At 34.0% G+C, this 15,958-nt stretch overlaps 1 protein-coding gene across 2 annotated transcripts; it reads left to right on the top strand.

Annotated features, from left to right (window-relative positions):
- The first annotated feature begins 1,148 nt into the window (after positions 1-1,148).
- On the top strand, positions 1,149-5,825 carry JAZ3 (jasmonate-zim-domain protein 3). Of its 2 annotated transcripts, none has more exons than XM_021436323.2 (7): positions 1,149-1,393; positions 3,174-3,364; positions 3,605-3,894; positions 4,019-4,109; positions 4,207-4,537; positions 4,653-4,710; positions 5,470-5,825. In XM_021436323.2, exons 1-7 carry the CDS (start codon positions 1,309-1,311, stop codon positions 5,576-5,578), a joined length of 1,155 nt encoding a protein of 384 aa, XP_021291998.1. In that variant the 5' UTR covers positions 1,149-1,308; the 3' UTR covers positions 5,579-5,825. The 2 variants fall into 2 exon arrangements, with proteins under 2 accessions (XP_021291998.1, XP_021291997.1); XM_021436322.2 differs by having other exon boundaries at positions 4,650-4,710.
- The last annotated feature ends 10,133 nt before the right edge of the window (positions 5,826-15,958 follow it).

Below are 15,958 nucleotides of genomic sequence, written 5' to 3'. Positions count from 1 at the left end.
AGCGTTATATAAGCATGACATGAAAAGTGATATTTTAATTAATTAATAATTAATTATAAAAATTTATTTAATTAAAACTAAAAAGTTATATAAATTTCTTTAAATAATTTAAATTTTTTTTAAACATTGAAATTGGCATTATCCTAAAATTATCCCCAAAAAGGAAGTATGGAAAATGGATGCTTGGTCAATGCTGAATAGTGATGGGTTGAGGGCTTTGTGTTCCTTAATTATCTCTATCATCACCTCGTGAGTTACCACTTTCAATCCTTTGACCATTTTGTAAATGAATTGGCTGATCACAAACAACAAAACCAAAGATTATTTTAAAGCATTCGTGCTGAAAGCGCCTTATTATTTTTAATTAATAAAACCCCCTGCACCTTCATCAACGTTACGCAATAAAATTTCACAAGCGTTGTAAAATATCCATAAATGTCTTATTAGATTAGAGCATATTTATGAAAATTAATTAAACATTTAACCACCGTTTAACTCTCTTTAACTACTTCATTAATATCAATAAATAAAATAATAATTTTATAAAGCATCAAAACTTTGTTTACTAATTTTATGTGATAAGATTTGTAATTGGTTAATTGAAAGATCTGATCCAAATTATGCCTGATATTAAATAAAAAGAATACAACAAAAAATGTTTTTTATTTTGATTTCGTCAAAGGAAAAAACCCTTTCACCACGTGGCGCTTTGTGACTAGATCTTCAGAAGTTGATTGGCCATTCATTTACTAGCGTCGCCGCACCTGACGGATAAGGCGCCAAAGGCAATGTCCAATAGAGAATCTTCTGCACCGTAACCTTTATTTTCTCTCGTGAAACGTTCACTCGTGCAGAAAAAGCTCACGTTTAATTTCCATAAATAAATTTTTAAAAAAATGATCACGTGCCTCGCCACGTGTCACCCGCCAACCCCACACCAATCTAACAGTTCGGTGAGGCACGTGGTCACAAACAGGCAACAGCCGGTTCTAGACCGGACCATCCAGTAAAACCCCCCGAAAAGAAGAAGGAATCTTTTTTATTTTAATTTATTTTAAAAAAATAAAAATCCGACGGTCCACATCTCACATGTGATTTTAAAGTTAAAAATCAGGCCTGACCTCCTTTATATTGCATTTCATATTTGTTGCGGTATGTTTTTTCCTTCCTTTCTTTCTCTGCTCTTGGAAGCTAAGCATTGCCCTCGGTGGGTTAAGATAGAGAGAGCTTTTCATTCGTCTTCGGGTTTGCCTTTTACGTTATATTTGACCTCTACAAGATCAATATTATCCTTTTTGGTTTGGAGATATGGAGAGAGATTTCATGGGTTTGGGTTCAAAACATGCTCCAGTTACTGTTAAAGAAGAGGCCTGTGAAGGGCTTAAGGATTCAGGTATTGTTTCGTTTTCTCTTTCGTTTTCCCAATATCTTCCCTAATTAATCAATTAAATAAGTAAAATATGCAATAAAAGTTGGTGTTTCTGACTGAAACTTCATAAAATCTTCTTGTCTGGGTTCTCTTATGTTTGAATATGCCTTTTCTTATCAAGTTTATAACTTTTTTAGATGAAAGAAACTTGAGAGTTGAAACTGTTTAGTTGCCTGTCGAGCTAAGCTGCGTGTATTTAGGAATTAGTTTTCTTTATATATATATATATATGTATATATTTCTTTTCTATTTTTTTGAGTGATTATATTTTCTTGATGTGCTCAATTTTCTTGGTAACCAAACAAGGGGAGGGATAGGGGGCGTGGGTTAGGAAAGGTTTTGCGCCAACAGGAAAACCCACGAGTAAAATGCCTTTACGGTTTAAATAAAAAAGAAACAGAACAGAGCCTCGTGGTACAACGTTTGTAAATATAAGGTACAATCACTTTACAGCAGTCCCAGGACACCTTTAATAAAGTTGACGTGGACCTATACGGTTAAAAATGGGTGATCATTAAGAGGTTGAAAATAATTGCTTTTAGTAATTCCTTTCCTAGTTTAGTGGTAAATGCTAACATGGGGTGCTTCTGATCAGTCAAGTCAAATGGGGCGGTGCGTGGGGGTTTGCTTGACGGTCGAAGAGTTTGTTGTAGTAACACATGAACCTTTTGTCTGTCCAGCCGAAGCTTGTCCTTTTCCCAAAAACCAAAAGATTAAAAGAATAGAAATCCTAAGACTTACAAAATTTAGTTGTTGAATAAGTTAATGTGCCATGTTGAGTTGTCGTGATACCCTTTTTGTTATACATAATTCTTCAATTAACTTTTATATATTTATATGTATTTAATTTTAAATGGTGTTATGAGTAGTTGTGCCTGGCTTGATACAACATGATTTGAGATAAAAAATATATAGCTGGCTTGGAAAAAGAAGGATTTGTTTGATAAAATATAATGGATAACATGGTTGCGTGTGAATAAAATAACATGAATGGGTACAATGTGATTAGAGAATGATCTTATCAGGGGATTAAATAATCATGCACCTTAACTTTTGTTAAATGTGGAATTTTGAAAGGTAGTGCCTGGTGACATGTGCTTTGGACATCTATGACGGAAATACTCATTAAAGAAGTATTGGTTTACATTGTGATGAATAATATATTCCAAAGTTGATGGCTGCTTATCACGGGGCATGTGCCTTAGATGTTCTGACCAATGGTTTTTGAAGTATTTAGAGGGTGTAATTCTCTTTTCCTACTTAGAAAATGGTATAATAAAAAAAACGAAATGAATTGGATGCTTTATGATAGATGAATGGTGGTTTTGGTTTCATATATCAATGTCATATTTTTAATTTAATTCTACTCCCTTTTTAAATGTCAATAAATGCTTTCTTTCTACTTTCAATTGTTGTCAGGGACACCCTTTGAGAATATTTCTTTTTCTCAATTTCTTTCAATATAGTTACCATTCAAGAACATGAACATTATGTTTTCCAGTATGGTTTAAATCTTTTGATCTTCTTGACTCAAAAGATTAACCAATTCCTACATAGTTTTAAGTTTTGAGGTATTTAGAAAATTATATAGATGAATTCTGTATCTCTGTTTCCTTTCCATGTTTCGGTTTCTTTTTTGTTTTCCTTTTTTTGCTTGCCTTGCAATTGAGTTGAAGTTCACTTGGCGATAATAATGAGCATGCAACGAATCAGGCATAATTGTCCATTCCTTTTGGTTCTGCAGTATTCTTAAGGGGTTCAGGGATGCAGTTGTCTTTCTCAAACAAGGTATCTGCCGTTCCTCAGTTCCTGTCTTTCAAGGCTGCTCAAGAAGATAGGCCAAGGAAGGCTGCTCATGATCCTCTAGTGTCATCTGGATTTATGGCTAAACCAACTGCTGATTCTAACCCGAGACCATATTCTGGCTTGACCCAGGTTTGTTAATTGCCATGGTGAACTTCTTGGTTTTTAATTTCTTATATTTCAGAATTTTATTTCATGTTTGGAAAAGTAGAAGTTAGCTTTAAGAGGAAGTTTGAGCTTTTATTATGCCCATATTTTGTTATTTTAGATCTCCAAAGTTCAATATGCAGGATTTTGGACCCGATTGCCTTGTACTCTCATTGCAGGTTTAATGATTTCTCCTTACCCTTTTTCCCCTCCTATGACTTACAGAAACAAGAGGGAAACCACTACACAGTGACAACATTTGGTCTGCAACAGTTTGATGGACACCAACCCCACCTTTCTCAGGAAGTGAGGTTATTTCCCGTCTCCAGCCAGCCGAATCAAACAATTACAGTTTCTATGAGCACTCCTCTTCTCCAGTCCCATCTTGTTTCCACTGGACAGAATACAATTGGTAATACAGTAACCCCACAGCCTTTTGCAGGAGTCCCAATCATGGCTCCCCCTGTATCTGTTGTTCCTCCATCAAGTTCCATTATTGGTACAACTGAGCTTAGGTATCTAAACTTCTACAATTTTTCTAAATGTCATTTTAGTGAATATCTATAATATATGATGAACTAAACTATCAGTCTAAATATATAGTTGGGACAATCAAGTGATGCTGAATTTCTCTTGTAGGAATGCTGCCAAATCTTCTCAGGCACCATCTCAGTTGACTATCTTCTATGCTGGTTCTGTGTGCGTGTTTGACGATGTGTCTCCTGAGAAGGTAACTTATTGTTTCAGCCTTTTTGATTTATACGATTGACACAATTAACTTTAGGTGGGATTCTTTTCGTTTCTTAGTTCCTTGCTTCCATATCCAGGCACAGGCTATTATGTTATTGGCTGGAAATGGGTCTTCTGCAGCTCAGAGTAAATCGACTCCCATGACTCAAGCACAGGCACCTATGCCACGACCTTGTACTGCTGATGGTTTTGTTGGAAACAATAGCTCTACCATGTCACCCTGCTCTGGCTTTCCAGGTCCTATTTCTGTAACCTCCTATGTCAGTTTACAGCCAGGTGGAGGATCTAGTGGCACCAATGATCTAACAGCTGCCACACGAGTTGGAGCTATAACATCTTCTAGTAATCAACCAGAGCCTCCCAAAGTGGTTAATTCAGTAGGATCTGCAACAAGTCTAATTCCAGCAGGTTTTAAACTCTTTTTTTGGGTATTATTTTCCGGTATCTAATGTATTTTTCTCTAAACACTTTTTATTGTTGATTTTATATACTCTGTGTTGCTTTTCTGTCTCATGTGCAGTAGCTGTGCCTCAGGCTCGCAAGGCATCCTTGGCTCGATTTTTAGAGAAGCGTAAAGAAAGGTATTTGCATGTTTTCTCAATTTGGTGACAATTATTTGAATGTCTATAGAAATACTACTCAGTCCTGTTTACGAGTTGACCTTATATTTAAGTATTAGGTATTGGGAAGTCATAGTTTAATATTGATATTGTCAAAGTCAAAAGTTTAGGATCTGTGGCTTTGAAAAGAGTGAAAGTTGGGATGAAGCACTTGGATGGTACTATCATCCCAAGTAAGTGAGGTGAATCTAAGTTTTATGTGTAACGTATTAAACTGTCTGATCCCCCTGGAATTAGATTTTACATTGGTATTTGTTTAATACATGTAGTAACAATTTTCGTTTAAGGCTCCTTTTGAATTTCCAGTGATGATTGCTGCATTATAGAAATTGTAATTATTCTGTCATATGCTATAAGAATTAGAATGGGGTTACTTGGTTCTCTGGGCTATTTTAGTGCTATCCTCATTCCTCACTATGATGCTTGCTTTTGGAGAATTTGTACTCTGGCTGCTGTTGGATGTATTTTAACTATTTTCTTCTTTGTCAGTATCAAATAATATTAAATGCCCTCTGAAATATGTGAAGGGACTTATTATGTGCCGTTCGACAAATTAAAAAAGTCAGATATAACTGCTGAATTTTTAGTATATAAGAAACTATTTCGTATGTTGTTGAAGCTAAGGTGTTGGATATGTAGCTATGGAGTTGAGTATTGAACATTTGTGATGCATTGGGAATCTGAGTTTCTCAGTCTTACACATTGCTGGTTTACATCCAGGGTAACAAACACCTCTCCGTACTATATCAGCAAGAAATCTCCTGGATCTGATGATATAAGTTTCTCTGTGGCTTCTGCTGGATCCAGTCCTCTACCAGCCATCAACTAGGGGTGGAGGTCGTTAGACTGTCACTACTATAGATATGTAAGAGGTCTTTGTCGACATTTATTTTTGCTGGTAATTATATAAAACTCGATTCTTTTAGTGTCAAAATTTAGTTCACTTTATTAGATATATGTTTTCGGTTTCCCTTTTTCCCCTAAAACATTACAAACACCATGTAACTGATTGTCTGCTTTGCCAGTTGATTGTAAAAGCATATCATCTCTACTCCAAAAAGCATAATGCTTTATCAAATATGTTGTAGCAGAGACTTACAGAAGCCAAACTTGATGTGTTTTTAGCTTCAGAAGCATGTGGATGCTTTCTTTTTAGCCTTAGAATAACGTTTGGGCTCTCAGTGTACTGCTTAACAGGGCCTAATTCCCTGCAGTTCATCCATTACTAACTACTGTCTAAGTAATTTTATTCATTTCAAATTGAATATTTATTTTTTAAATTAAATTTTACTAATTTTTATCATAATTTTTTTTTCTAATTTCACGTGGAATTCAAAAATTATTTTTTTAGAATTTCAAATATTCATAAAATTATACTTTTTATTTTAAATTAAATATTCACCTTTCCAATGATATATATATATATGTTTATATATTTGATAGAGATAAATTAAATTAAATATTCACTTTTGAAAAACTGATTTATGGAGATAAAGTCGAACTAAAACACATAACATGTCAAGGTTTTAATTCCTTTATTTATTGGCCTTTAAATTTGGATTTGAAATCTTAAGTTTTGATTTTTTTTCTCTACAATTCAAATCAAATTACAAGTTTTACAATCGATTTAACCATTGTACAAAGATGAATGAAAGCTTTATGTTAATTAAAATTAAAATGCATAAATTGAATCAATTTTAAGCCATATTTGAAGACCTAAACCCTTGAGTATAAAATTTTAACATTGTAGTGTCTAATTTGATGAAATCTACCCGTTTAGTAAAGCATTATGGCTTTCATAACAATCTGAATTCATCAAGAAACAATAATCTCAAAGTAATTTAATAAGAATTATGTAAAATCAAGTTGTAATTGGTTTAAAATTATTAATACCCTTGGCTTTCGAAAAATGCCAATTGTCTCAAACATGATTTCATTCCATTACATAGATATTATTCAACCAAACAATTATACGAATGATAATATATCATCAGTTAAGCAAGCTCAAAATTTAACTGCACTATCCCTAAAAAAATTATTAATTTTAATGGCGTAAATATATAGATTCACAACTAAATAAGATCTTAACATGTAGTCATGATTTATGTAATTAATATATAATTTTTTAGGTTTATAAATCCTAACTAGCCTCTGATATCAATTGTTCAATTTTATGTATAATTAATTTATACCAATTCAAGATCTACCCTAGTAAGAATTTAAAATACAAAAACGTACTTGATTCTTAATCCATGATTTGGGAACGAAAATAATACTGATCGAAGAATTTAGTGCACTAGGATATTTCTCATCCTTGATCAATTAACTCTTCAATGAGTGAGAATTTTAATGTTTTTGTAAACAAAAGAAGAGACCTAACTTTAACTTTGTATAGTGAATCTTTAGTCCTACTCATTATAAGATTTACAATTTCTTATAAAGACCTCTTAAACTCACATATGAAATTAGAGATCTAACCTACTTTATTATATTTTATTATGAACTATAATATTTGTCTTTTTGTCACTACCAAATTAACTTAATTTTGATAAAATATATAATTTAATTTTTTTAAAAAAATTTTAATAATATAAACTTTGGATTGTGAGTTTCTAAGAATCTTTTGCAAATCTCCATAAGATTTGCTAGTAATAAGGAAGTATAAGTTAAAGACTCAACTAAGAGCTGTTTGGTTAGCTATCTTTGATTCTAATAATTAGTTACAAAAGGCCAGCAACAATGATGATAGACCAAGCAGCTCTTAGGTACCCTGTCAGACCATTAAACATAAACAAAATCTATCCTCAGGTTGCAAGAGAGATTAATAGCTTATGCCCAAACAAGAAACATAGTAAAGTTGCATCACAAGGGACCAAAATTCACAAAAATGCTGCAATTAAGGAAAATCACATGTATATAACTTTGAGAAAACTCACCTTTCTATTAACTCCCTCATTTGCCACCATATCAGTTTCATGGTTCCATTCACTCATTATATGAACCACCTTTCAGCTTGTCACTTTTTTCTTTAACACTTCCTAAATCTCCATGGGATACAACACAGTTCATTAGCCTACATTTCATGAATCACTTTCAACCACAAGACGATTGTTTACAATCCAAACATGATCAGAAAAAAACACATAAGTTTCCCTAATAGCTAACATTTTCGTCAAGGTAGAATCACTAGTACTAATGGATTTATAAAAAAGATTCTATTCAAAAGTACCCCTCACATATAAAGTGTTTTTAAAAATAATGCTCCCTATAATTTTAATTATTTTTAGATAAGATAAATTAATTTTGGATAAAATTGCCCTTAATGAAGCCGATCCATTTGTTTGGGTCCACGCTTCAAACCGACCCGTATCTTTTGAGCTTTCCTCGCCAGACTATTCATCTTTGTAGTATTCCTTGCTAGGAAGAAAAACCTTAAAGCGTTTTGAGTATCTTGGAGTGGTTTTTGGTACACAAAGAAAAACCTTTGAGCATTTTAAGCATTCTTTACCAAGTAGGCATTTTTGTTGATTATGTTGTTAAATAAAATATGGTGTGTTATTTAGAGTTGTTGATTTTGGTAGTTTTGGTGGTTTTTGGGTTGAATGTTTATAAGGCATGTGTGACTGGTTAATAAGGTATGCATAACTAGTTTTAGGTATTGGGTTTAGGGGTTTTAAGCATTGCATGACTTAAGCATTGCGCGACTGGTTAATAAAGTATTGCTTGATTGAATTTTAGGCATTGCGTGACTAGTTGATAAGCATTGCGTGATCGATTTTTAGGCATTACGTGACTAGTTTTTAAGGTATTGCATCATTGGTTTTTAGGGCATTACGTGACTGGGTTTTAGGCATTGTGTGACTAGTTTTTAGGCATTGCATGATTAGTTGATAGGCATTATGTGGCTGGTTGATAAGGCATTGTGGGACTGGTTTGTACGGCATTGCGTTACTAGTTTTTAGGTATTGCATGACTGCTTGATTGGGTATTCAGTGATTGGTTTTTAGGGTATTTCATAACTGGCATGTAGGTATTGCATGATTGATTTGTAAGTATTACGTGATTGGTTTTTAGGGCATTGCGTGACTACTTTCTAGGCATTGCTTGGATATTAATGATTTTTTGTTTTTTGCTCAACTTTAATGCTTGTATTATGTATCTATTTTGTTACTTAATAAGTCATGCTTCACACATGCTCCATTTATTTTCTTTTATGTATGCAAAGATAGCAAAAACTAGTTCTTGTTTTTTAATCTTCCTTGATCATATTTACTAAATGGATATGTTATCTGTTTTCTATTGCAAATAGCCAGAATAGAGCAAAGATACCTTAAAACTTTGCTTCGTGCTCCGAGGGACAAGTGGGGCTTTAACAATGGCATTAACATCCATTATAAATGGACGTAGCTACTTGTCATACGTGAGGTGTTATGGAAAAAAATGAGTTGGTGGTAGTAAAGAGGATGTGCTTTGAGAAGCTGATGGATGAAGAATTAGAAAAGAGCTTATTTTGCACTAATCTCGCGCATAACCTATCGCTGTGCAAAATTGATGAACTTGGTGCCATCCATGGTGAGTTATGGTTTACTAAAGGTAACACAAAGACGCACTTCTCCAAATGTGAGGTTTACTAAGTGATAGGATTGAAGTTCGGCCTCATGCTGGATGTTATTTAATGTCCCTACAAGGTCATCCTTGGAGGAATTCGCTAGAAATACTAGGGAGTGGAAAACTAGGTGAAGCTCCAAGATGTCTTAGATAGAGTTGAGAGAGGCTAGTTTGATTAGGACAAAGACGCAACAAAGATGGCCCTACTTTTGATTGCAAATAATATTTTATTCGAACACGATTATAGAAGATCGATGATCATGGCTATTGTCGCTAGTCGAGAACATTGACAAGTGAAATGTGTTCCCATGGGGTACTTATGTGTGAAGTTTGACTATGGACTATGTATTGAGAGGTTTTCAAGTTCCCTACTGGGGACATCTTCGAAGAAACATTACCACTTATACGGATTTGTATGGGTACTACGTTCGTTAGGATGCAATTAAGTCTTCATTGCACAAGGATCATATGCATCCCCTAATCGCGTTAATTCCCTTTATATGCCACATGTCTCGTTGCTTCGATAGAGCACCTCATCGTAGAACATGACCTTGGACACAGATGAGCGAGCAATTAAATTGTTCAATCTTGGAACAAGAGAACAAAAATAGTTGTGGGGACTAGGTAATTATTGTAATGGAATGGCTGATCGATACGCATGACATGACACTAAGGAAGGACGCCATTAAAATGCTTAAGAAAATATATGCATTAGAGACTTTTGCTAATAGTATTAAGACAGATTCATCATAACATGCAAAGTAACTTTGTTTAATTTTTTGATGCAGGCTTAATTTTGTAAAGTAATTCTGTTTATTATTGCTCCTGACCATTGAGTTATAAACTTTTGAATTATGTATAGCTTTACAATTGTGGAAATCATATATTTTGTCAATAGATTACACAATTTACAATTCAAAACTAAGCATGAGTATAGCATAAAGGCATTGTGTGACTAGTTGATAAGGAATTACGTGACTGGTTGATAAGGTATTATGTGATAATTTTTTAAGCACTGCGTGACTAGTTGTTATGTATTGTGTGACTTATGCATTGCGTGACTAGTTTTAAGGCATTTTAGGCATTGCGTGACCCCACATCCAGCTTTGCATTGCTTGACTTAGGTATTGTTTGACTAGTTTTTAAATATTGCATGACCTCACATCTGGCATTGCATTATATTGAACATTATTTACTTGCAGTTTAAGGCTTTTCAACACTCAAATTAAATGTTTGTTGACTTGAATCATAAACATTATAGGCAAAACCATAAAAAAAAAATTGAGAAATTGGCAACTTCTTCCCATATTAAGTGAAGCAAATTGACAAAAGCTTATAATGGTGTTCCTCCCACCAACATTCTCATCCTTTATTCTAAAATTAATCACTTTCTATCAAAGGCTAGCTTCCCCAAGAAACAAAAGAGTATGATTTTTCTTGAAAATAAAGAAAATATACAGCAGCATGTTTTCTTCTTTTTTTTTCTCATTTTCTTTTATAGTTTGGGAATTAATTACCATATGCTTTGATCAATGGGAAAGCCATGTCACTTGACAATATCATGCTTTTATCGATGGCAAAAAGTTTTATAATTTCAGAATGCATGTTCATTGATCATATTAAGCGTTAATGAGACATGAGGAAACTAATTAACAAATATGTCTTGAAAAGTAATGAACAATGATGTTACACATTTAATTTGTCCATGACAACGAACCATACATACTGGGATAAACATCAAGTTCATAAATAATGATCAAAATATCATAACAAGAGCATTCTAGATCTAGTAATTAATTAGCATATAAATCATGGTATATGTGATACACTTCATTTTGAAAAGCCTTTATCTTCATCTACAAGACCCTCTACGTTCTCAGAGTTTGTCATTCGCCTTGGATAGTTGTTGCGTGTGTGCCCTGGTTGTTTACAAGTTGAACATGTTTTCGATTGTCGTCATCATTGAGGCGTCAGTTGACTAAAAAATGGTGTCAAGTTTGTTGATGGAACTACAAATGGCGTTGGGCAATTTTGTCTATTATGACCGTAGCTTTTGCATTATGAACATCTCTTTTATCAATTGCTTTCCCTAGTCAATGGAATCTTTCTCTTCCTAGGTCTTTCTTCTTGACCTCGCTAAGGTGATGGCAAAACGATAATTTGTTTCTTATTAAAAAGAGTTTTCAATTACTAGGATGTCCAACCGGATGAATAAGAACAACATAACCCTCCATCTAATACTTAGTCTTGTAATAGTCTGAGTAGAATTCAATAGCTACACGTTTGCATGTACTGTAAAAACAATGAACTCATAGTTAAGGAACAATGTAAAAGTTCAATTCATTTACAAAGCAATAAGAAACATGGATATTTATACCTTATTGATGCCATGACATGGCTGTAGGGGAGTAGATCGATTTAGAACTCCCCACATGAACACGTATTGGTGGACAAGTTTACTACTCTGTCCTTATTCTTGTCTATAACTTTGAGCTCCATTTGATTGATTGCTTGTGTAGAAAAGTGACATGCTTTATTAAATCGTGTGTTTAATGGATTGGTAGCCCAAAGACTGAAGGGTGTGGTCAAATTAAGAGCCTCCTTGTGTCATTCATGGAACTAGCGCTAGAACATGCCTTTAATACACTCGATCAAGATGGTGATTGGCATTTTTTATACCTGACTTAAACATGAGTTAATACACTCCGCAATGTTGGTTGTCAAGAGTTTGTAGTGCCTTACTAGTGATGGTGTACGTACCCATCTTTTAGGGCATAATTTCATAAGGTGGTCATAAGCATCCTTGCAAATCTATTTCAGTTGCTTTATATGCTTGTTGAAATTGGCTACCCTATAATAGTTGGTTGCAAGGGTGACAATCGCTGCAACGTCTTGGTGCTTGAACTTACTTTTTTACGTTTTTTCCTAAATGGTAATCACATAGACTATGGTGCATGTCGTGGTACACTTTTTCAACTATATTCTTGATGCCAATATACTGATTAGAAATGAGCATTGCATTTTTAGGACAACCAATCGCACAACGTAATTGGGAAAGAAATCACAACCATGACTCTTCGTCCTCAACGTAGCTAATGCCAAATGCAATTAGACATATCTGCTCGTTCTTGTCTTTACAAATGACAACAAATAGAATACCCTTGAATTTACCTTTCAAATGTGTGGCATCAATTGTAACTACAAGCAGTATTACAACACTAAACCCCAAAATACATGCCCTGCATGCCCATAAAAAATATTTGAATTGTTGTGCCTAATCGATAGCCACAATTGTGATTGTACTGAGATATTCACATTCAAACAAATGAAAATATGAACATAGGAGTTGGAATGACTCCTTCGAGGGACCAAAAACAATACTTTCCGCATACTCCTTTGTTTGCCAGGCCTTACCGTATAAGCATTGCAATCCCCACTTATGATTCATCTTTTCCCTTATTTCTTTAGGTCTCAATGGTGTTACATTATTTTCTTGCAACCTGGAGGACATAAGTTCACCAATTAACCTTGCACTCGTTGTTCAGTATCCACTTTGCAAACCATCAACGGTATAGTATGTACCTTGTGGAACATGCGAGCTTGCCAATAATCTCCGTTAGGCAACTTTGTTGCATGCACAACAAACTTGCATGCATTGTCTTTACAAGCAACCTCAAAATGAGTATGACATAACTTTTTAACTCTAATCTTAAAATGCGTTTTTAATGTTAACATGTTCAAAACTTATCTCAATTTGGCCTTAAAAGGAAACACTTTTCCTCAAGATAAGCAGTCATCGATTGATTTGGATTTCTCGGTGGCAACTGTTTGGAAGGAGATCATATCTACATTCGGAATAATCCATTGATGAGATACCCTTGTATTTACCTTTTCTTGATCATTGTAATCGGGTGAACGAATCTCTTTGTTACCAACGATGGGGTTGTTGTAAATAAGGTCATCGTATTAAATATCTTCTAAGACAATAGTTATGGCATGTTTTGTACCTTTATCCACATGATTGCAATCTAAAATGTCATTATCGTCACCCCTATCCTCTTTTAAACAATCTTATGCCTACCAAAATAATCATCCATTATCATCACTCATGGCAGTCACAATGTCGTTTAAGAATAGCAATGAACCCACTACAGTCTCGAATGATGGATGCATTTGTTGGCAAGAACAAAGTATTTAGTTCGATACACATGCTGATCGGAATTATGCAAATAGCATTTGTTGACCCTTAATGTGTGTGTTGGGCTACTGAAACTCATGTGCATGCGTCGATGGTGATTGCCATTGTTGTCTGTTAGGGACTGTATGGTGTGATTTGTGTGAAGTAATGTCAATCTGATTTAGGTGATTACTATGTTGGACAGTTTGTTCATATGATCGTTCCTTAACAGTTACAAACATTACAACACCTTTTTCATCTTGTAGAATACTTGCTAAATCTTCATTGTCTTTGATAACTGGGTGTAAAACCCTATGACATGATTGAGCAATATATGTAACTTGATTTTTTGATTTTGTGAATTTACCCTAACAATATCTTCAACTAGTTTCTTTAGGCCCGAAAATGACAAATCACTATTAACACCCCTCACTTGTGTCTCACTAACTTTGTAAGCGTCATTGATCCAATGACCACTGTATATAATCATAAGTTTCATATTTGGCATGCCGTTAAAATTTAATAGAAAATAAGTGTTATAATCAATTTATCAAAAATGAAAAAATATGTCACGTAATGCCTAAAAACAAGTCACAAATGCCTAAAACCCAATCATGCAATGTCTAAAAATTAGTTATGCAATGCCTAATAATGAATTGATATGCTTGCTTGCAGCTAGGTTTAAATTACCAAAGTCATACAGTTTTCTAGTTTACAAATATGTCTAATCAATTTCAATCCTTCAACTTTGGGGTTCTATGAATATGAACTAATAAACCTAAGAACTCAAACCACACACCTTGATGTCATCTTTGCTATTTGAGATTGCGAGAGAGAGCTAGATGATGAGGTAGACAGCATTTGACAAGAGAGAGAAATTGAGATTTAATTTCAAAATTTTGTTTGAATGACAGAATAGAGAAAACTGAGACGATTTAATTTGTTTGAAATTATTTAAAAGGCATTATTGTCAAGTCATGCCAAAATTGGATAAAAACAATTAAAATTATAATGAGGAGCATTTTTAAATTGAGTTTATGAGGAGGGTTATTTTTAACAATTTCTTCTTTGAAAAATCTAATCGGAACATTCTCTCTGTCATTTCTCATTAACCCACCAATACCAACATCACTTGAGCTTCCATTAGCAGCCCCATCTATATTAAACTTAACCTCACTAAACTCTAGTCTAACTCATTTTGTATCACGTCTTGACATCTTCTCTTTACTCACAATATTTTTAGCTTTGGGTTGCCTGTATGCATCAAAAGCCCAAGACAAAATCTTGTGGTCATTTAGCGTTCACCAACATTGCCACCTTTAACTTAATGATTTCCAATTATCCTACTCTTTGTTTTTAAATATCACTTCATTTCTATTAATTTAAGTAATCCATGTAATTGCAAAGTGTGCAATTTTTTTCATTATTTTTGGATGTTTATGGCCTACCCTTTTGATTATACACTTTAAAAAGACCAAGGCGAGGGTCATTTTGGTCACATCTCCTTCATGCTAAAACTACATTCCTTTGAACGTCTTTAAAACATGTTGTGTCTTCACCTCATTTCTCGGTCTCCAATATCATTGGTGAATTCCTCCGGGGACTATCTTGTAGGGATTGACACTAAGGGTTGATAGGGTACCAAACTTAGTCTTGTCATCAGACAAAACTCCTTCTTTGAGAACCGGGTCTTCATTTTGCCTATAGCAAACCATAACTCATCCTCGATGGCGCCAGGCTCATTAATTTTGCACAGCATTAGGTTGTGCACGAGACTGATGCAGAATAAACTCTTTTTAGATTCAACATCTATCATATGCTTAAAGCATATTCTCTTCAAGGCTTCCAACTCATTTACTTTGCGCAGCATTTCACGTATCACATGCAAATATGACCACTTACAGTAAATGTTAATGCCGGTATTGAACCCTCATCGGTGCCTCAGCACACAAAGCAAAGATTCCACATTATCCTACTCTGCTCCTATGCTGGCCATTTGCAACATACAATAGATAACATTTCCATTTCAGTTAATATGATCATTGTAGATTAAAAAAACAAAAGGAAATTCTAAGAAATAGCCATCGTCATAAGCTCATTCCAAAAATAACCCTCACGATAATTTTAACTATTTTTAGACAATTCTGAAATAGAATAATTAATGCATGTGTCGAGCATGGATTATTAAGTAAATCAACATATACATATTAAAGCATTATAGTTGACCTAAAATAATACAGAATGAACACAATGTTAGTCATGCAATGCCACGTAGATAAATTTCATGCAGTTATCACACATCAATTTCAGACCTGAAATAGACACACGTCAACTGCATGTGTCGAGCATGGATTATTAAGTAAATCAACATATATATATTAAAGCAATATAGTTGACCTAAAATAATACAGAATGAACGTAATG

The sequence above is a fragment of the Theobroma umbraticum genome, unplaced genomic scaffold (assembly GCF_002168275.2).
Source record: "Theobroma umbraticum cultivar Fairchild unplaced genomic scaffold, ASM216827v3 scaffold_146.0, whole genome shotgun sequence".
Taxonomy (NCBI): Eukaryota; Viridiplantae; Streptophyta; class Magnoliopsida; order Malvales; family Malvaceae; genus Theobroma; species Theobroma umbraticum.
The sequence above is the reverse complement of the archived record's forward strand: the minus strand, read 5'-3'. Positions and strand labels throughout refer to the sequence as shown.